This window comes from Sus scrofa, chromosome 13 (genome assembly GCF_054392235.1).
Source record: "Sus scrofa isolate SSC_HxYL_T2T_F1_AM1 chromosome 13, Sscrofa_HxYL_maternal_Yorkshire_Landrace_v2.0, whole genome shotgun sequence".
NCBI lineage: Eukaryota > Metazoa > Chordata > Mammalia > Artiodactyla > Suidae > Sus > Sus scrofa.
Window position 1 is genome coordinate 150,301,542 of NC_139395.1, and position 22,262 is coordinate 150,323,803.

The 22,262-nt window shown below is 48.3% G+C and overlaps 1 protein-coding gene across 1 annotated transcript in view; it reads left to right on the forward strand.

Annotated features, from left to right (window-relative positions):
- The window catches only part of ITGB5 (integrin subunit beta 5), a gene marked incomplete at its 5' end in the record, with an annotated part of 119,432 nt that overhangs the window by 76,744 nt on the left and 20,426 nt on the right, over positions 1 to 22,262 (forward strand). The window contains 2 exon segments of the mRNA NM_001246669.1: positions 1,036 to 1,170; positions 8,596 to 9,025. Coding sequence (NP_001233598.1) covers positions 1,036 to 1,170; positions 8,596 to 9,025 — 565 coding nt within the window.

Genomic DNA, 22,262 nt, shown 5'->3' on the forward strand with positions numbered 1-22,262 from the left:
AGTCTGTCCTGTTGATAGATTTTTGGTAGTTCCAGTTTCTAGCTATCACAGGCAGTTCCTGCTGTGACACGTTGAGTTAAGGATCCAGTGTTGTCTCTGCAGCACCTCGGGTTTCTGTTGAGTCATGGGTTCAATTCCTGGCCCAGGTACTTCCATATGCCATGGGTGCAGCCAAAAAAAAAAACAGTTGCTGAAACATTCTCATATCTGTTTTCTGGTCAGTACACATCTGTGTTGGGTAGAATCCTAGTGTGAATTGCTTATCTCAAGTTGACCTGAGCATTAATAGATACTGCCTAGTGTTTTTCTCAAGAGTTGTACCAGTTCACACTCCCACCAGTAGGCTGTGAGGGCCCCAGTTGTTCCAGCGCCTTCCTAACACTTGATACTCTTTTGTCTTTTATTTTTTCTATTCTGATGGGTGATTTTGGCTTGACTTTTATTTCATCCATTGTCTTGAGAACATAACCCACACATAAGGTGTTATTCTCTCAGAGTGTAGTTCAAAACTCATGAATGTGGACCTCATCTGATGGGGCATGGGTGTGACAGTGAGGAATGTGTGAATTCTGGGAGAAACTGCCTCCTGAGCTGATGGGGAAGAACGATGAAGGGCTGCTTGTGCAGGAGGAGAGAGGAGGGTAGTTGAGCAAAGGCACTTTATCCCAGGCACAGCAAAGGCCCCAAGTCTGGAGAGCACACGGCAAGGATTGAGGAGCTCCATGTCTGAGGCTGAGGGCGGGGGGAGAGGTGACTGCAGAGACGAGCAGGGAGAGGGCATCACCCCCGAAGCAGATGAGATGATGGCAAGTGGGCCATTAGCAATTCCTCTAAGACCACAGCAGGAGGCCAGCCTAGCAAGGCAGCCTGTGGGTGTGGAGAGAAGGAGAGGGATGAGAGTGGGCTGGCAGCCTTGCCTGCTGGCTCTTGCCTTGGCTTAAGGCCCTTGAGTTAGAGGAGGCCACCCAGGTATGGAGAGCATTTCGATGCAGCCTTTTCTAAGTGGCTCTGGCTTCATCTTCCTTCTCTGTGCAGAGCATCCGGTCTAAAGTGGAGCTGTCCGTCTGGGATCAGCCTGAGGATCTTAATCTCTTCTTCACTGCTACCTGCCAGGACGGCATATCCTACCCTGGTCAGAGGAAGTGTGAGGGCCTGAAGATCGGGGACACGGTAAGTTCTCACCCCCCATTTGTTTTTAGGGCTTTTTGTCTTTTTAGGTCCACTCCCATGGTGTATGGAGGTTCCCAGGCTAGGGGTGGTATCAGAGCTGTAGCCGCTGGCCTATGCCAGAGCCATAGCAACACCAGATCCGAGCCGTGTCTGCCACCTACAGCACAGCTCATGGCAGCACTGGATCCCTAATCCACTGAGCGAGGTCAGGGATCGAACCTGCATCCTCATGGATGCTAGTCAGATTCGTTTCTGCTGAGCCACGATGGGAACTCCTACCTCCTGTTTGTTTATACTTGTCAGTGTCAGTAGTCATTTTTTGGCTTCTGATAACTTGTGTGACTTAATAGAGACCTTCTGAGTTTGTATGTGACTTCTAACTCTGCAGCCCCGGGGTCCCCCTCAGCTTGCTGGGTGCTGTGTCTTCAAGGTGCAGGTGAACTCATTACAAAGCTCTAGTTGATATACCGCACTTAGTGCATTGCCACCTAAGGCCTCCTCAACTTGATGTGTGCCTTTGGTGTCTTAAAACCATTATTTTCTTAGTTTACAGGGTGAAATTGGGTGGGAGAGGGTAGGTGGGAACCTGAAAGACCCAGCCTTCATTTTTAGTCTTCTCCAGCTTGCCCTGTGCCTCCGATAATCTGATCTTCACTCTTCCCTCCTGTAACACATGAAGAAAACCATCCCATCCACTTCTTCTGACTGGATGAGATGGAATGGGTAACTCTGTAGCAGTGGAGGGCACGGGTGCCTTGTGTGGATGAAGTGGATATAATTAAGTGGGGGGAGGAAACGTTGCGTCTAAAGATGGGCACCTGTGTTCCAGGCCACGGACTGGAGGGAGGGAAGAAGATATATGGGTGATGAAACACCAGCTCAGAGGCAGGCAGAGTGGTGATGGAGGGCCATCCACACTTCTTCTAGAGGTTCCTGCTATCGGAAGCAGACCGCAAGAGCCACTCCTTGCTTTACTGACCCTTCATTGCTCAGCAAATAGAAAGGCATTTCTCTTCCGTACTTTTTTTCCCCATTTTAAAAAATTTTATTCAAGTATAGTTGATTTACGGAGTTCCCGTCGTGGCGCAGTGGTTAACGAATCCGACTAGGAACCATGAGGTTGCGGGTTCGGTCCCTGCCCTTGCTCAGTGGGTTAATGATCCGGCATTGCCGTGAGCTGTGGTGTAGGTTGCAGACACGGCTCGGATCTCGAGTTGCTGTGGCTCTGGCGTAGGCTGGTGGCTACGGCTCCGATTGGACCCCTAGCCTGGGAACCTCCATATGCCGCGGGAGCGGCCCAAGAAATAGCAAAAAGGCAAAAAAAAAAACAAAAAACAAAAAACAAACAAACAAACAAAAAAAAAAGTATAGTTGATTTACAAGTTGTGATAATTTCTGCTCTACAGCAAAGTGACTCAGTTACACATACACATGCACCCATTCTTTTTCAGATTCTTTTCCCATATAGATTATCACAGAATTTTGATGGGGTTGAGTTCCCTGTGCTGTACAGCAGGTCCCCATTGGCCAGTCATTCAGTATACAATGTACATGTGCCAATCTCAAATCCCCAGTTCATCCCCGCCCCTGCCACCTGTCTCCTTTGGTAACTATAAGTTTATTTACAAAGTCTGTGAGTTTGTTTCTGTTATGCAATAAGTTCATTTGTATCTTTTTTTTTAGATTCCACCTATAAGTGATATCATATGTTTGTTTTTCACTGTCTAACTTCACTTAGTGTAATAATCTCTAGATTCCATCCATGTTGCTGCAAATGGCTGTATTTTGCTCTTTTTTATATACCACATCTTTATACAGCACATATATGGGTCTTGTTTTTGTATCCATTCAGCCAGTCTATGTCTTTTGGTTGGAGCATTTAGTCCATTGACATTTAAGGTAATTATTGATATGTATGTTCTTATTGCCCTTTTATAATTGTTGTGGATTTAACACAAAAGCCTTATAGTTACTAAAATTGAAGATTCAGCTATGAAAAATGAAAGGAGGCAGAACTAGCCAGAAAAAACTGCATGTAAGTGGGTTCTATAGATCCATGGATGAAATACTTGGTGCAATGGGTCAAGAAAGCTGAAGAATGATGTGTAAATCACCCAAACAAGGAACCTTCACTTGGAGAAATAGGTGCATTGGAACGGAGGTGAGAAGCAGGATGGGCAGCACACACACCAGATGCCTGGGTTTCAGGAAGTCTCTTCACAGTTTCTAATGACATCTTTAAGCAAAGACCCTTAATAGAGGTTGGCGGTAGCAGAGCCAGGCAGGTGCCGAGCTGAGCTAGGTTGCTTTCTGGGAGTGTTGGTAACTCAGCTGGAGAAAGACTTGACTGAGGTGCCGGCTGTCTCCTGTCTCTTTATGTTGCCTGCCGCCTTGGTGGAACTCAAGACCTGCTTATCACAGGTGGACGGTCACAAAGCTGGAGCAAACAGGTTATCTTACAAAACGGGAAAACCAGAATTGAAGAGCATTTTTCATAACGGAACTGGGTTGAAATCGTCAGGGTTAATATCTTGCATTTCATTCAGAATATGAATAGGCTAGAGGGAACTTGGCTTGATGGTAGCTTTTAAGAAAAGGATCTGGCAGATTCTCATTCTCAGAAAGGCTCAATGTGAATAGGCAGTGTTGCTTTAGATAAAACAATGCCAACCAATGCTGTATTAATGGAGATATTTTAAAACCCCAGCGATAACGCTTTCACTCTTCTTTGGGTCAGATTGCCTCTGGAGTTCTTTGTTCAGTTGTTTTTGTTAAAAGGGCAAGTGATAACTACCCGCCCCCCCCAAGTCTGAGCCTCCCTTGGGTGCCAAGGGGCCATGGCCTTGTTGAGACAGTGACCCAAAGGCAGGCCCCCACGCTGGCTCCTTGTTTCCTCTCTCTAAGAGGCCGCGGCCACATGGCCTCTGGCTCCACTGCCAGGGGGGAGGGGGTGTTTTCTGTGGATGGAGAGAGGCTGGCACAGAGCAGCGGCCACTCTCCCATCATAGCCAGACATGGTGCTGCTTGCCAGGCCATGCCCGGCCCTGGGAGGTGAGTTCTTTGAGGGCCCTGCAGGCAGTGGAGGGCAGAACCCAGGGCAAAGTGAAAATGTGTGGTCCTTGTTCCAAAAAACAAAGACTTTCAAGACGATGGCAGCAGCGTATTCAGCTGAGTGTGGGGCCCTGTGTGACTGCACAGGCACATGCCCATGGAGCCAGCCCCGGAGAGGGAACTGGGTTTTCCCCTTAACTCGCTTTCTGCTGAAGGAGAGATATGAGAGGTACATCTGTCCCTCTGAATGCTCTCCAGAGAGCTGACAGCTGAACTTGTCAGGTTTGCTGCCGAGTAAGCGGGCATTTCCCTCCTAACATTTGTCCCAGGGACAGATCTGGTAAAGGGAATGTACATGCAAAGGAGCCAATCCCACAGAGTGGGGCACAGTGGTAAAAGCTGGGTTTGGTGCTACGGGAGCCCCAGAGAAGAAGGGGGTGCAATTCAAGTGGAGGCTGAGTTTCCTAGACATAGGAGAGGGGTGGGGAGGCTGCAGTAGTGGGCATGGCATGCGTAAAGCAGCAGGTGAGGAGTCCAGGAGGCTGTGAAAGAGCATTGCCCTTTTGCAGGTGGGAAGCAAGAGAGGGCAGAGAGTTCGGGACCAAGGGGCAGAGTGGCTGGGGCTGCTGTCCTACTGGTAGGACATAATGTGCCATGCTAAGGTGTCTGGCCATCATTTGGCAGAGGGGTGCATTCTGTAGTACCATGAGTTGGGAGGGCTGTGGGCATGTCCAGGAATGACGAGGGGCGAGGCAGGAGTATAGATGTGGCAGAATGGCCCTGGGGCTCACCTGGAGAAGAGGGATTAGGGAAAGCATCCTGCTGTCACGTGTGTCTCAGGGTCTGGCCTGTGGGTAAGGACATGGCCCGGGGGTGGGGGGAGCCTTGGGACAGCTGGGTTCATCTCCGTGTAAGCAGAGCTTCGTGCAGAGGTGGGGGTGGGCAGGCAGAGGCTCCATGGTCACTTCCAGCCAGAGGCTGTACTTCTGTGACTGTTTTATGTTCTCTGGGTTAGGAGATCTGTCCAGGCAGGAAACAGGAGAGGTGACAGGGGATGAGGGACAAGGTTGTCCTCAGAGAGATAGTCCTTCACTAAAACCAGCAAGACCCAAATCCAGTGATTGCTCTTTTTTTCCTGATTTTCCTCCCAACGCCTCTCAGGGCTGACTGAAGGGGCCCTGCCACTGGGAGTCAGTTTTCTCATGAACTGGCTTTGACAAATCAGTATGCGAGTGGCCGGCTATGCGGCCAGCACTGACGCCTGGTACAAAGGACCCAGTGAGCCCCAGCACAGGCTTCCCACAGCGTCCCCCTCTCATGTCCCCTCCCCCCCGGGGCTCTCCACCCTGTGCCCATGCCCAGCACTTTGTCTCAGTGAGCTGCTCGTGCACTTGGCATCTGCACGGCCCTGGGTTTGGTGGGCTTGGGTGGGGGCTGGGCAGCAGCCCTGGGGGCCACCAGGAGCATCCCAATGAGATTCCGCTATTAAGACAAGGCGGGCAGGAGAGCTGTGGCAAATCCAGAAATGCCGAGGCGGGTAGGCAGGAGTATAGACGCGGCAGAATGGCCCGGGGCTCATCTGGAACCTCGTGGCGGGGGAAGGAAGGTCTCCAGGAAGTGGGGAGCTTTTGCTCTCAGAGTCCACAGTCATCAGCAAAGAGAAGCCTCATTCCAGCCACCTAACAGACCCTGGATTCTTCCCTGATCCTTCAGGGAAATGGACTCTGAAGGGAGGAGTAACAACAGATTTACTTGCCGTGCCCAAGTGCTTTTTATAGCATTCCCATGCCCAGCAGGACCCGAGGCCCAGTGACCTACACAGAGCTGTTCTCTGGTGATCTGTGGCCAGCCGCGCACCAGGCTGCAGGGAGCCCCAGCAGCTAGGACCTCAGTTAGACCAAAACTTTGGCTGAACAGAACCTGCTCAAAAGAGCCAGGGTCTCCTTGTTCCTCCAGCTGTGCCGACAGTGTGTGAGCTTTCTGAATCCTGGGCGATCAGCTGCCAGCACTGATTCGGGGCAGCCCTAATCCCTCCACTCCCCAGCAAACACAGACACATCGGGAGACCCAGGAGATGGAATTCTCTCTTCTTACTTGATCCCTTGACGCAGGCAAGTTTTCCTAGGGGAAGGTTATGCTCACTCCCCACAGTCTTGCAGTAATTAAATGTCTTTGGCTCTTGGTCCAGGTTATTGCTTTGTAATTTATTCTATCTCCAGCCTCCAGATGCCTTTGGGGGGCAGGGGTTTTCCATTTAACAAGTTCAGCACAATTGTTCTCCTGGGAAGTAGTAGGTGTCTCTAAGGGAAGGATGCTCACCTCCACATTCTCAATGGCCTCATGGTCAGGTGCAGCCCCCCCTTCTGTCCCTTCTGCAGGCTCAGGTTATCACCAGCCCAAGGCAGGAGAATTCGAAGGAGCCTCCTGGTCACCCCCTGGGGGTCCCCGTCTAGTGATCCCTGTGCGAGCCAGGCCTCTCTATCTGTACCCAGACCTGGACACTGGACATCTGCCTCATTCCCTCCTTCTAGGAGGTGACATGCCAAGGACAGCACAGGCCCATTGCTACCCCTCACCAGCTCTGTGACCAGCACCAAGCTCCCCCAGCCCTCCACCCGCGTTCTGTCTCCTAGGGCATGCCAATGGGATGCTTGTGGAAATGCCTACACAGTGCCTGGTGGGTGCGGTACTCGGTCCCTGGTGACCATTGGGGTGGGTCTCATCTTGTTTCCTTACCTCAAGGGCCCCCCTGTTCCTCAGGACCTTGGAACGAAGTCTTGGACTTGCTTTTGTCAATCTCTCCCTTCATCTCCTCCCACCCCCCCACATAGAGGTAGGGGTGGGCCAGTCCCAACTGTGCAGCTGGCTTAGTTCTCTCAGCGTCCTTTGGCCCTGGCTCCTGGGCATCATCCTCAGCCCACCTGTTCAACAGCATCTCCTGCGATGCTCTTTGCTAATGCTGAGTCCCTGGAGCCGAGGCTTGCCATCAGGCAGGACCCTCTGTAGGACCTAGAGAGCTGGGCCTCCTGCTCAGTCTTACACACTCCTGCTTTCACACTGGGGGGTCCCTGTATGTCACAATCTGAGAGGAGGGAAGGCCTGTTAGAATTAGTAAAGATCCCAATGTGATAAGGATATGTAGAAGGTTAAGAGGGTTCCCCCAAAATACACATCATTACCTAAAGCATATCCAGTAAAGCAGGTGGTTGATGACATGTAAAAAATCAGCTTCATTCCAAGCCAAATAATAGAAGTAATGATACCAATAGATAAAAGTGGTTCCTAATTTGTTTTGAATGTTCTGAGGAGGCTTCTGAAAAAAATAAAGCCATCTGGGCCAGAGGTGGTGAGTCAGTCAGTTTCTGGAGTGCGCAGGGTTCTATCGATTCAGGGAAGAAGGACTTCAGGATGCGTTTGGTCAGGGCGTGCCAGCTACCTGTCTGTAGATTTTCCCAGCGCCCTGCTGGGAGCACGCGGTGCTGGATGCTTCTCACCCGCACAATGGGAGGAGGGGAGGTGGAGGAGTCATGCTCTGCTTCCTGGGGAATCAGTGAGTGGTGTCTTTGCTTTCCTCCCATCCCAGTCCTGTGGGCAGCTAGCAGGCATCTTTCTTCCATCACCATCTGCCAGCAAGGGCCACCTTGCTGCCTGTTTCCGTGGCAACCCATGAACAACTCGGGAGTTAGCAACACTTCTTCTTCACATACTTTGTTTTATAAGAAAAAGTCTAAGTGTAGCAATGATTCTCCAGACGCAGGGCTGTGGGCTGATGGTGAAAGGAGCAGCTGTGAGGGCCATGCAGGGAGAAATTGGTGTGCCGGTGAGGGGACATAGGCTGGAAGGGACCCAGGAGTCATCTCTCCCTTCTCCAGCAGGGGAGGAAATAACCTCTGCAGAGGGGTAAGCACCTCATGACCCCAGGGCCCTGTGAGTTCAGGAGCACGCCTTGCCTGGCACAGAGGAGATGCCTGGTAAATATTTGTTGGACTTTCAAAATGAGACAGGGAAAGGATGGGATAGAAGTGAAAAGAAAGGGAAGGAAGAGAAATGTGTAACCTTGAGTGAATCTTTCTACCTTCTGCTGCTCACTGTCTTCCTTGGGGTGTGGGGATTAAAAGAGGTAATAAATGTTAAAGAACCAAGCACGATGCCTGTCAAGTGTTGGCACCCTGAATATGCTCTTCCTGGGAACTGAAGGGGGCTGCTGGCTGTTGGGCCGCTTCAGGGAGGGCCTGGGTTTGGCCCCAGCTCTTCTCTGAGGACCTGGGAGAAGCTGTGCCTGGGCCAGGCCCCTGGATGCTCCAGAGGCTGGTGCAGGTAACGGGAGTCCCAGACGGCCATGGCCACGATGTCCCCTCTCTTTCTCCTGCCCAGGCATCCTTTGAGGTGTCAGTGGAGGCCCGGAGCTGCCCGGGCAAACACGCACAGCACACGTTCACCCTGCGGCCCGTGGGCTTCCGGGACAGCCTGGAGGTGGGAGTCACCTACAACTGCAGGTGCGGCTGCAGTGTGAGGCTGGAGCCCAACAGCGCCAGGTGCAGCGGCAACGGGACTTATGTCTGCGGCCTGTGCGAGTGCAACCCCAGCTACCTGGGCACCAGGTGCGAGTGCCAGGAAGGGGAGAGACAGAGCGGGTACCAGAACCTGTGCCGGGAAGCAGAGGGCAAGCCGCTGTGTAGCGGCCGTGGGCAGTGCAGCTGCAACCAGTGCTCCTGCTTCGAGAGCGAGTTCGGGAAGATCTACGGGCGCTTCTGCGAGTGTGACAACTTCTCCTGCGCCAGGAACAAAGGAGTTCTCTGCTCAGGTAGGCTTCCCGCTGGCCCTTTGGCTCTGAGCCAGGCACAGGTGCCGGGTGCCATTGGGACATTCCTGGAGCATGCCTTCTACCAACTGCCATGGTCCTCCTGGGTGAGGGCGAGGGCAAGCCTTGGCAGGGGGGCCAGCGTGGAAATACCAAAGCAGGAGGAGGCACTGCCATGTGACCTGGACACTCAGAGATGGAGGAGCCTACTTTGGGTCATCCAGGATGGACCTGCACAGCATTTCTGACAGTAGATGGTCAGCCTGAAGTGTGTGGAGGTTCCCAGGCTAGGGGTCAAATCGGAGCTGTAGCCACCAGCCTATACCACAGCCACAGCAACGCGGGATCCAAGACATGTCTGTGACCAACACCATTGCTCCCGGCAACACCGGATCCTTAACCCACTGTGGGAGGCCAGGGATCAAATGTGCATCCTCATGGATACTAGTAGGGTTCTTAACCACTGAGCAATGATAGAAATTCCCAGTCAGCCTCTTCCTGATTGCCTCTGGGGGCAGGGTGCTCCCTGACGCGGGTCATGGTTATTGCCAGGTCATGGTTATTGCCTTGTTAGACATCCCATTCATCTCCTGCTGCTGCTCCAACAAGTCACCAGACTTAGTGGCTTAAAACAACACAATTTATTCTGTTATCGTTCTGAGCATCAGAAGTCTGAACTGGATGTTATTTGGCTAAAACCCAGGTGTCAGCAGGGCTGCAGTCCTTCGGAAACGCTAAGGGGAATCTGTTTCCGGGCCCTTTCCAGCTTCCCGAAGCCACCTGCCGTCCTTGGCTCACAGTACCTTCCTCTGTTTTCAAAGCCGGCACTGCAGTACCCTCAGATCTTTGATCCTGGCCTCTGCCTATGTCACACCTCTTTCTCTGCTTCCCCCTTAGAAGGGGCCTCGTGATTGCTTTAACTCCACAGCGACAATCCAGGCATGTCCCCTCATTGTAGGATCCTTGACTGAATCTCACCCGCAGGGTCCCTCCAACTGTGTAAAGTAACACTGGTACAAGTCCAGGGAGTAGGCTGTGCACACCTTTGAGGGCCGTTGTTCTGCCTCCCATGGAGTCTTTGAAAGTGTCCTTTTATATTGAACAGAAAATTGTTTCTCAGTCACTTCCCAGTCGTTCACATGTCCCTCGACCACAGGACAACCTTCCAACATCTGAAAACTTCTTTGTAAAGGTTTTTCTTTTGTCTCATCCCGGCTAGACATCAGGTCTCTTCCTTAGCTGAGGTTCCATCATTTTAAGGATGTGTCTCAGAATCAGGCACAGCCCCAAGTTCAGCTAAACGTTTGCTTCTTTGAACTGGACGCTGCACTTCCATTAACACATCCAAATGACACTCAGTTTTCTCTTTCTTTTCCGTTGAACAAGCACATTGTGGTGCTGAGCTGGGTTTTAACTTGACTACCAAAAATTGGGGATTGTTAGTGTTTTGAATGAACTATAACCCTGCCAAGTTTCTATCATGTCACGTTTGAGCACTTGAATCTCAGCATAGGACTTCACATGGATTCCAGTTAAATTATAGTTTGGCAGGTCCCATTCTGGGAGTTGCATTCCTATGAGATACTGTAAAGTCATGACTCAAAAGGATCATTCATTCTGTCCAGCACCATGCCCCTGGCAAATAGAGTAAGCAGAACAATTTCAGGCAGGATTGAAGTTTCTTCTACTGCTGTGTGATCTGTTGTGTAGTCTGTGTGGATTCTGTTGTTTCTGAGATGTCTTCCTTGAGAATGGTCTTCCAGTTGTGAAGTGTTGATTTAAAAGGAACTTAGCGTGTGGCAGAGGAGGTGAAACAGGAACGCGTGAAGCAAATCGGAACATAGACGTGATCTGTCATTGTGGAGGACAGCTGTCCCTCCATGGGAGAAACAAGTGCAGAAGCTTGCACAGACCTTCTGTGCATAAGCAAGGGAGGTGTCCCTGGCAGACCGCACTGTGAGTCGGGTATGAGCACGCCCATGGGTGCAGTGGGACCAGCGCGTTCAAAGTTAGAACTGCTCTGGAATATGCAGGACATGTGAATGTCAGAGGAGACAGCTAGGAGGTAGAGTCAGGCTGCACAGGTCCCTACTTTCTGATGGGTGGTTCTGCTGGATGGTTCTGTCTGGATTAGCAGACAAAGCGCTTAGGATCAGGCAGGCCTGGGCTGAAATCCAACCCCACCGTGTGCTGCTGCCTATGTCACTTTGCGCTTAGAGCTGTCGTGAACAGTAGGAGAATGTGTCTAGGGCACCTAGCGCATTGCCTCACTACCACTGGTCCCTTTCAGAGTTAGAGCCACACATGCCTGGGAGCGGCAGCTGCTGCCCAGCGTGCAGGTGGGGCCTGGACTCTGCTGAGGACTTCCGGCATGGCACTGAGGATGCACTGCCCATTCCTCTTGGCAGCCACCGCAAAGGCTCCAAGAAGATGGCTGGGTCTGTAACGGGCTTCAGCAGTGCCTTTTTTTTTTTTTTTTTTTTTTGTTAAAGCCTGTTAGCACATATTATCACAGAACGCTCTCCTTTCCCCTCCAGTACCGGAAATCATCCTCTGATGTGTCTTTGTCCAGAAGGCTGCTTATGTCGGTGTTACCAGGGAGTCAGGGCTGCTATGTCTGGTGACCAAGGAGATCCTATCCCTGGGGTTTATCGGCCTACCACCTGGGCCGTCTTGGACATTGGGTTTTCCTCTCTCTAAAAATGGCTCCATACCCCCTTGTTTCTGCACCCTTTTGAGAACTGAAGGAGAAGATGGAGGTAAAGGACTTGGCGTGGTGCTTGGCAGGAAACAGGGCCCAGCACGTGGGAGGTGCCTCCTCTCCCTCCGATGCTGATCCACGTTCCTCTGGATACGGCTCAGAGCCTGGATGTGGGGCTGGGGCTGGGGGGTGGGGGCGAGTGGCCTTAGTAGGGGAAAGTGGTCATTTTGGAGACTGGATGTTCTGTAGTTGAGTGAGTACCCCCTGAACCCACAGTTCTCCTGGGCTAGTCTTGCATTCTAGGCTTCTGCCAGCCCCTGACGCTTGCTCTCCTTGGGCCTCACTCCACCAGCCCCCGGGTGGAGAAGCAGGTTCAAGATGCCTTGGAGGTGCCCATGTGAGCAGGACTTTGAGTCACTAGTTCCTCTGATTGCTGAACTGGGATGTCTTTCGTTGTCCCCACTGCCCACCCCCACCCCCGCTGGAAGATTTAAAAAATACAGACGAGTCATGGATGTGTGGTCAGTCTGTGCTGTCTGTCTCCTTCTTGGCAACCAGGATTAATTTGGACCATCTGGTGAACCAGACAAGGAACACCTTTTGCCCTCCCTGGTTCACATGTGTCCCTTCTCAAACTGTGTCCTCAGTCAAGAGAATGACTCCAGCTAGCTGGAGGATTATTCTTAGGTCTAGAATATTCTGAAGAGAAAGAAAAATTGTTCACCATTCTATCATTCATATTTTCTTTCTCAGTTTTTTTTAAGTGTGTATGTATACAATTTTCTATCTTGCTTTTCTTCATGTAATATTATATCTTAAGAAGCGCTTGAAGCCGAATTACTTGATTAGAACATTTGACTGTCTCTGCACTGCCTCCTCCACCCCTTCACTTTGAAAGCAACAATTAGCTGAAGCTATCCAAGTCTTCCTGGAGACAGCAGTCTCTGGAATGAGGTCGTGGTGCTGTGCCATCAGCCAGTAGGGACGAACACGTGAGCCCAGCTCTGGGCAGGACTGATCTGCGTCAGAGAGGCCCTCCTTGCCTAATGATGGAGCCCCAGGCTCCTTGTTCATTGTTGTCCAAATGGCTCCAACTTGTGCAGAAGGCAGTGGGGGGGGGGGTTGAGGGGTCCACCCCTAGCTCTTTGCACCCATGGTCAGCTTAGGGCTCCTGCTCTGGAATTGTACCCACTGGTTTCAAGCTCTTGGATTGCTGTTCCATTTGGGGTTTTTGTGGGGAAGAAGTCTTGCTTCTCAACAACCACTCTGGTCTTGAAGATGCTGACTCAGAGACTCACAGGCAGCTGACCTCAGCGTTCTCTCAGTCTTTCTCAGCCCTTTCCCCTGCAGTGGGGCCCGCAGGGGCTGTGTGCTTGTGGTTGTCTTCAGACGGGCACTAAGGCAGAGCCAGTCCAAAAGCGGTAGGGACTTCTTGGAGAGGCTCCTTCCCCTTTTCTCTGGTCTGGTCTGTAGGAAAGAGACAGGACTGAGGGGAAATGCAAGCGATTACGGGTCTGTGACATGGTACATGTCATATAAATAGTAAAGCAAATCCGACTAAGGTCTGGAAGCAATTGAACAACTTGGGTATGACTTTTGTGACACACTGTCATGAGAATATGTGCAGCCAGGGCTGCTGTATCTCCCTCTGGTTTCCAAAGGCAACATCACGGAGCGAGTGGTTCTGTCCATAGACTATCCCTGTGTGTACAAAGGGATCGATGGGGCCATTGTGAGCGTGTTTGTTCTCTTGAGCGTTGACCTTTCAGAATCCCTCTGCTCATAGAACAGAAGAAGTAGGACAAGGTCTGTTTAGTTGTTTTTAATGTAATTAGAAGCTATTGCTCAAACTTTGTTGTTCTTTGTTGGTTTCTGTACCCAAATAGTACATTTCCTGGGATTTGAGTTACTCTGTTATGGTAAAAGCCGTTGAACTCAGGCCCAACCCAGATGTTTTCAGCAGTCTCTGTACTTCAGATGCTTGCACTGGGGTACTTGGACTAGTTTGCTGAGAGTCAGCTTGGATATCATATATTGAGACGATTTGTGTCAAAGAGGATATAGAATTTTGAACAGGACACTTTTGGTCTTGTGACCCTGAGATCCCCAAAGTATATCTAAATAAGGTCTTATCTATTTTATTTCATCTGTTTGGCCAGTTTATTCATAAAAATATATATGAATATTTTAATATGTGGCAGGCAATTAGAGGTCAAGGGCCATCTGTGGTTTTCTCTCAAACCTGAAGAAATGGAGAGCGACACTAGTGGCATCCTTCCTGGTGGTCAGAGCCCACAGCCAAAGACAGGTTTCTGCTCTGCGCTGGTGGTTTCCAGAAGGCTTGACAAGGTTATGTTCAACCCCTCCTGTTACAAGTGCCTCTAACGTTAAGGCCTGATTCTAGACTCCTTGATTCTTGCCAAATTAAACACCTCCCATAGCAACAGTTATCCAGATATGTTTATAAAAGTATTTTTCACACTATTTATACTATTTTCTTTAGAAATGTAATTTTCACATTCAGCATAAGTATCCCAGGGGCCATTTATGGTTATAGCTCTGCCTTCTGGCACTGCATTGCAATTTGCATATTTCATAAATGACTTGTTAAAGAACCATTTTGAATGTGGCTCCATGACAAAAGCCTCAGAAAGTACCTTTTGGAGTTCCTGTGGTCGCTCAGCAGGTTAAGAACCCCACATAGAGTCTGTGAGGATGGATGTTCAATCCCTGGCCTTGCTCAGTAGGTTAAGGATCCAGCGTTGCCTCAAGCTATGGTGTAGGTTGAAGATGTGTCTTGGATCCGGTGTTGCCATGGCTGTTGTATAAACCACAGCTGCAGCTCCAATTTGACTCCTAGCCTGGGAACTTTCATGCTGCAGGTATGGCCTGGGATTGCTACCACTGTGTGCCTCAGGTGGGAGAGGCTAGAAAATTCTTCGTGTATTTCCGTGCCTATTAATCTCTATTCTGATTTCTTGATGGTTACGTGGGTGCTATTTGCAAATACAAGGATGCAGTATATACATGTGTATATCTTCTAGAGAAAGAGTACCTCTCCCTCAAAGGAATATCCTGCACAATAGTTTTCTTTATCTGATATTATATAAATCCTAATTATGCCCATGACAGTGAAAGCCAAGAGAGTCATATTTCATTTCGGAGTACTCAGCAAATGGTGGCTGTGAGAACAGGATTTGTTGCAGTATTCTTCAATAACTATGATTGTAAAAGAATGATACCTCCGTAATTAGTAAAGTTATTTCCACAAAAGATCACTTGCCAGGATGGTCAAGGACCAGTGCATGTTCAAATCTGACTCTAAACTTGGCACTGCCCCTTTCTACCTCTCTGACCTTGAACTCTACTTACCCTCTCTGTCATCACTCAACTACCCCAGTGGGTACTTGTAAGCATCAAATAGGACCATAACTGTAAAGCTCCTTCCTGCCTCCCCACTGGTGTAAATGTTATGAGCTGCCTTCCCCACCTTTCCTGGAGGAACATTTTCTTCCACAAAAATAAGCATCAGACACATTCATGGCATCAAAAGAGACTGGTTTCGGGAGTTCTCAGCAGGCATCTACCTCATGGTCAGGAACTCTCTTAAGATTTCCATTGGTATCCAGATATTGCTCAAGTTCATTTGAAAGTTAGTGAAGTATTAAAACCTTGGGCTTAGTCATGTAACAAAACAATGCTTCTTTCAGACTGGCCACATGGACCGGGTAAGCTGGGTTGCTCAGGTCTGGGGTGACCAGCCTTCTAGAGCCTGTGGTTGGAGAAAGCTCTTTGGAAAAACCATAGCAAAATAAGTATCTGATCTTAGTGCAGCTACAGACACCAAAACGATCTCTCACTGAGATCATTTTGTTGCAGGTAGAGTACTCCTTTCATCTCCTTCAAGAGCTCACCGAGTGTTCCTCATGGGCCAGATGTTATACAGGGGCAGGGGTACAGAATTGGAGTTGCTCACAGTCTTGAGTTAATTTCTAAATGTTTCTTGTTCTAGAATTTTCCACTTCTCCAAAACTTTCTGCAGTTGAGGAAAGAGGGTATGAACCATTTAGGTTTCTACCTCCACTGTCCAAACTTAATGTGAGATCTTAAAAGTTAAGAAAGTGTGTTAGAAGGCTGTTTTGAGAAGCTGCCTGTTCTGTGCTCTAAGCTCAGCTCTGGGAGTGGCATTTTCTCACCATCTGTGCTCACTGCTCAGATCCTGATTCCAGAAACATCTTTTTTTTTTTTGGCTGTGCCCAGGGCATGCAGAAGTTCCCAGGCCAGGAATTGAACCCAGGCCACAGCAGTGACCTGAACCACAGCCGTGATGACGCTGGTTCTTTAACCAGCCGAGCCTTCAGGGAATTCCCAGAATTCTTAAGCAATAATTTACCAGTGATTGTGAAAAAAAGGAATAGTCTGAGCAATGGATCTTGCCTCATTGCCTCCCTCTCTCTACTTAGAAAGTGAAGTGTGCAGACAGGAGAGCCTACGATAAGGACTCTGCATGTGCTTTTGAACTTCAGGCCTGATCCAAGGTCATGAAGTTTGGTTTGTGAAAGAAATAATGAAACTTAAAAAGCAAAGGAAAATCCTAGGAAAACTATGTGAATGCCAAAGATAAGATCATTGCCATGTGTAGAACTGGGTGGGTGGCATTAGCTTTTTGATATTATAGAAAACATGTCAGAAAAATTTCCATTCCTAGTTAAATTGAAAACAATGAGAGACCTCTGGTGACTGAAAGTTACTCTGAAGGCTCCTTTGGTTCCATTTTTTGGGTGTTGAGCTGTCACTCTGAGTTTGGTCTTGATTTTGGAAATTGTGACCTAACTGACTATAGGACTGTGCCACTCAGTGCTTGGGCAGGGAAGGGTGGAGTGGGATTGGATGCAGCCCTGTTTTCCTTTGGGGTAAGTATTCCTGACTCTCAGAACACTGACTTAAGAACTCCACCCAGATCCAAATGCTCCCTTGTGTCTAGAAGTTGCCATGAATGAGTTTGACCTGCTAGAAGTTTTGCATCTTCTTATTAAAGAAAGGAACTGGGGTCTGCTAGTTCAACATGCATCAAAGCCAATCTGCTGATACTGGGTTGTGGTGAAGGAAAGCACAGCATTTATTGCAGGACCAAACAAGGAGAATGGGCAGTTCATGCTCAAAAGACCCAAACTCCACAATGGCTTTTGGGAAGAGTTTTTAAAGGCACCATTAGAGGTGAAGGTTGCAGGGTACCTGATCATCTCATGGGCATTCTTCTGATAAATTGGTAGTGAGGTAATAGGGTGATATTATGAGAATCTCAATTATCAATTTCCTTTTTAAAAATTTTGTTTTGTTTTTAATTTTTTAGGCTGTGCCCATGACATATGGAAGTTCCTGGGCCAGTGAGCAAACCCACACCATAGCCACGACCCAGGACGCTGCAATGACAACACTGGATCTTTAACCTCCTGTGCCACAAGGGAACTCCTCAATTACCAATTTTCTGCCTCCAGCCAGTCTGGGGACTATGTGCTAGTGGTCAGCATGAAGTCACCTTCTTCTGTCTAGTGGGGTTTTAGTTTCTACAAAACAACTCAAGGATATGGCTCAGAATGTTACCTCTAGCCCTTGAGGAGGAGCTACACGTTCTTGACTTTGTTTTATGGCTAAACTGTTATTATTTTGTCATCTGTAGATAGGTTCATCTGTGCCATATTTTAGATTCCACATATGTGATATTATATGGTATCTTTCTTTCTCTTCCTGATGTCACTTCACTTCGTATGAGATTCTCTAGTCGCATCTATGATTGCTGCAAATGACTTTATGCCATTCCTTTTATGGCTGAGTACTATTTCGTTGTGTATATGTACCATATCTTTATCCACTCCTCTGACTATGGATATTTAGGTTGCTTCCATGTCTTGGCTATTGTAAATAGTGCAGCAATAAGCATTTGGGTGTGTGAATCACAGTTTTCTCTGGATAGATGCCCAGGAGTGGGATTGCTGGATTATATGGTAATTTTATTTTTAGTTTTTTGAGGAATCTCCATACTGTTTTCCATGGTGGTTACATCAATTTACATTGCCACCAAGAGTGTAAGAGGGTTCCCTTTTTTCCCACACCCTCTCCAGCATTTATTGTTTGTAGACTTTTTGATGATGGCCATTCTGGCTAGTGAAAGGTAATACCTCATAGTAGTTTTGATTTGCATTTCTCTAATAACTAGTGGTGTTGAGCATCTTTTCATATGGTTTTTGGCCATCTCTATGCCTTCTTTGGAGAATTGTCTGTTTAGATCTTGTGCCCATTTTTTGATGGCTGTGTTTGACTTTTTGATATTAAGCTGCAGGAGATGTTTATATATTTTGGAGATTAATCTCTTGTCAGGCGCTCATTTGCAAATGTTTTCTTCCATTCTGTAGGTTGTCTTTTCATTTTGGTTAGGGTTTCCTTTTCTGTGCAAAAACTTTTAAGTTTCATTAGGTCCCACACCTTGTGATTCTTGATTATAGATTCGGACCGTGAGAACCTTGCAAGTAAATAGTCAGCTCATTATTTCCACCAAATTTCACTCATTTTGATTCGCTTGAGACCCTTCCCAAATCTCTTTATTACCACTCCAGCCCTTCCTGCCACCACCCAAGCATTTAGCCCACATTTTCCAAGTCTTGCCTAATGCTCTTTATTTTGGTCACAATTTTAGGAAATATTTAGTCTCTGTTTTGCTAAGTGAGTCTTTCTGGGTTACATAAGAATAAATCAGACATAGCAGACCGGGCTGAAGGACACACATGGACCGAGACCATCTGGGGTACCCATCCTTTTACAACTGTTATTTGATGAAAGGCACAAAGTGTTCCTCTTAGTAGTCAGTGGGTGTCTGGCTGTTGTTATTGATTAGGCTGGACCTACTTGCCTGAAATGAACCTTTGTTAGCCTAGTCTAATGTATAAAACGCTCTTGGCATGAATGATCTCATTTAGTTGTTGTTCTTCTACCAGAAGATTGAAATGGCTGTAACTGATCAGCCCTGTGGGGGAGGCTGTGGCTGAGAAGATTGGCATGTTGGCTACACTCCCCACTGGTGGTTGGCCCCAAGCCTTGACCTGAGAAAAGCCCACCTACCCTAACCCTCAGGGGACACTCTTCTCTAGGCGGCTGCTTCCTGCCATCTCGTGGCTTGGCAGGGCTCTTGGCATCCAGGCTTCAGCGTGGCCCACTCATGTGACATTCCAGACTAACTCTGTCCATGGAAGTGCTGCTCCAGGCCCGGAGCAGTGGCCAACTGAGGATGGAATATGGCAACTCTTAACCAACCACAACAACCTGACAGTTTGCCAGGTTGAAAATAGTAAGCCTCTCATTCCTGTTGCAGTGACCAGGGGAAAGGGTTGTGAATTCACATCTCCTTAGATGCCCCTGGCATTTTTCCAGAAGTGCCTGCCCAGCGGATTGGGCAGGTTAAGTTGAACTCAAGATGTTGATCTGAGACCCCTCTGCTTCTTTCTTTGTTTTTCTTTCTGAGTCAGCATCTCAGGGTCCTCTGAGGACTGTGGTTCATCACACTCAGCTGATGACAGACTTCTTTAAAACTGGAAAGGTGAGTTCATTAAGGAACTCGAGCCTTTTCCAATTTCCCTCCATTGCTTTAGTCTCCCTGTGATTGATAGACTTGGGCAAGAGACCAGGTCCTGTCCTTGGTGCCCTCGTGTGAAATGTAGTCATAATTAGAGGGACTTGGCAGCTGGGCATCAGCATTGAGGTGCGGGGAGCAGGGAGGCAAAGGCCGCCTTTGAGAGGATTTTCTTGCCTTGGACAGTGGAGCCTTGGCTTTCTAGCCAGAGCTGTCATCTCAAAGTAATCTTGAGGTTTGGAGACACTTAGCTTTTAACAGCATCACCTTATTTGCTCAGTGGTGGTCCTATTTTGCTGCTCAGATAGAGAATGCAATATACGGTCCAGCAGAGAAAGGCAAAGGGGGAAGGGGCTTGTCAGGGCATCACGTGTTGGGAAGCACCATCAGTTGAACTTGTCAGGGCTGGTTCCTTGACACCAAGCTAAGGACACAGGAGCAGCTGGCCCCGAGACTGAGGGTATATCCCTGTTCACATCTATGAAGAGCCTTTTTCTGGAGAAATCTGAACAACATACAAGAACAGTAGCTGGTGCAGAGCCTGTGACTTCTGCGTGACCAGGACCATGTGTTGCCAAAGGAAAGAGAATCCCTAATCTTTATGTTTCATGTTGTCCTGAGAAAATCTCTGGGTTTCTGGGGCATTTGTTAAGAATTTGAACTATCTCGAGAATCACGTGTAAGTTTATAAGCATCAATGATACTTTTGTTCCTTTTCTAACTTCCAGCATCGGGTATCTTCCCCCAGGGCTTCAGGCCCATCCTGATGGCGCTCACAGCCTCCAACAGCCAACAGCATGTTCTGGGCATCTCCTGTGTGCCAGACACCATGTTAGGCATTGGGCAAACAAAAATAAGACACTGTCTTTGATTTTGTATGGGTTTGCAGGCAAATGAGATGTGGCAAAGGAGTCAACAAGCATATCTACATGATAAGGTATTGTTACTCTCCCTCTTTTTTAAAGTATGGTTTTGTTTTGTTTTGTTTTGTTTTGTCTTTTTGCCATTTCTTGGGCCGCTCTCGCGGCATATGGGAGGTTCCCAGGCTAGGGGTCCAGTCGGAGCTGTAGCTGCCAGCCTATGCCAGAGCCACAGCAATGCGGGATCTGAGCCGCGTCTGCGACCTACACCACAGCTCACGGCAACACCGGATCATTAACCCACTGAGCAAGGGCAGGGACCGAACCCGCAACCTCTTGGTTCCTAGTCGGATTCGTTAACCATTGTGCCACGACGGGAACTCCAAAAGTATGGTGTTTTTTTAATTAAAAAATAGATGATTTATAATGTGTGAGTTTCTGCGGGGCAACCAAGTGACTCGGTCATGCACATATATACATTCTTTTTTATATTCTTTTCCATGACGGTCTTTCTCAGGAGATTGGATACAGTTCCCTGTGCTGTACAGTAGGACCTCATTGCTCGTCCATTCTAAATGTAATAGTTTTTCTCTTCCAACTTCAAACTCCCAGCCTATCCCACTCCCCCCTCTCACCCTTGGTAGCCACAAGTCTGTTCTCTATGTCTGTGGGTCTGTTTCTGTTCTGTAGATAGGTCCATTTGTCCCACTTTTTTTCTTTTTTTTTTTTCTTTTTGCTTTTTAGGGCCGCACTCGCGGCATATGGAGGTTCCCAGGCTAGGGGTCGAATTGGAGCTACAGCTGCCGGACCATGCCACAGCCACAGCAATGAGGGATCCGAGCCATGTCTGCGAGCTACACCACAGGTCACGACAATGGTGGATCCTTAACCCACTGAGAGAGGCCAGGGATCAAACCCTCAACCTCATGGTTCCTAGTTGGATTCGTTTTCCCTGTGCCACGACAGGAACTCCTGTCCCACATTTTAGATTCCACATATAAGTGATATCATATGGGTACTTATCTTTCTCCTTTTGACTTGCTTCACTTAGTTGTATCCATGTTGCTATGAAGGGTGTTATTTCATTCTTTTTTATGGCTGAGTAGTATTCTATTGTTTATATATACCATATCTTCTCAATCCATTCGCTGTCGATGATACTTAGGTTGTTTACATGTCTTGGCTGTTATACTCTCCCTGTTAACTAAGTCTTCTGTTCAGCTTTAGAATTTGCTCAGGACTCTTCAATCTTTATAAAAAAAAAAAAAAAAAGAATAGGAAAAGAGAAATCCTCAACCACGCACCCCACTTACTACAAGCTCCTGTGCCTCCGTATCCACAGCCATATTCCTCAAAACATGTGTCACCTCCCAGTCAGCCATCACCTCAGTCCAATTTGGATTCAGCCCCACGTTCCCACCAAAACAGGTCCCAAATGGCTATGTCCTGCTGCATCTAAGGCTGGTTCAGCCCTCATCTTATGTGACTGCTGAGCTGCAGCTGGGTGTCTTTGGGGATGGGTCTGTGGCACATTTTTTTTTTTTTCCTACTGGGGATCAAGTTATCCTTACATGTATACATTTTCCCCCCCACCCTTTGTTCTGTTGCAATATGAGTATCTAGACATAGTTCTCAATGCTACTCAGCAGGATCTCCTTGTAAATCTATTCTAAGTTGTGTCTGATAACCCCAAGCTCCCAATCCCTCCCACTCCCTCCCTCTCCCATCAGGCAGCCACAAGTCTATTTTCCAAGTCCATGATTTTCTTTTCTGAGGAGATGTTCACTTGTGCTGGATATTAGATTCCAGTTATAAGTGATATCATATGGTATTTGTCTTTGTCTTTCTGACTCATTTCACTCAGTATGAGATTCTCTAGTTCCATCCATGTTGCTGCAAATGGCATTATGTCATCCTTTTTTATGGCTGAGTAGTATTCCATTGTGTATATATACCACATCTTCCGAATCCAATCATCTGTTGATGGACATTCGGGTTGTTTCCATGTCCTGGCTATTGTGAATAGTGCTGCATTGAACATGTGGGTGCACGTGT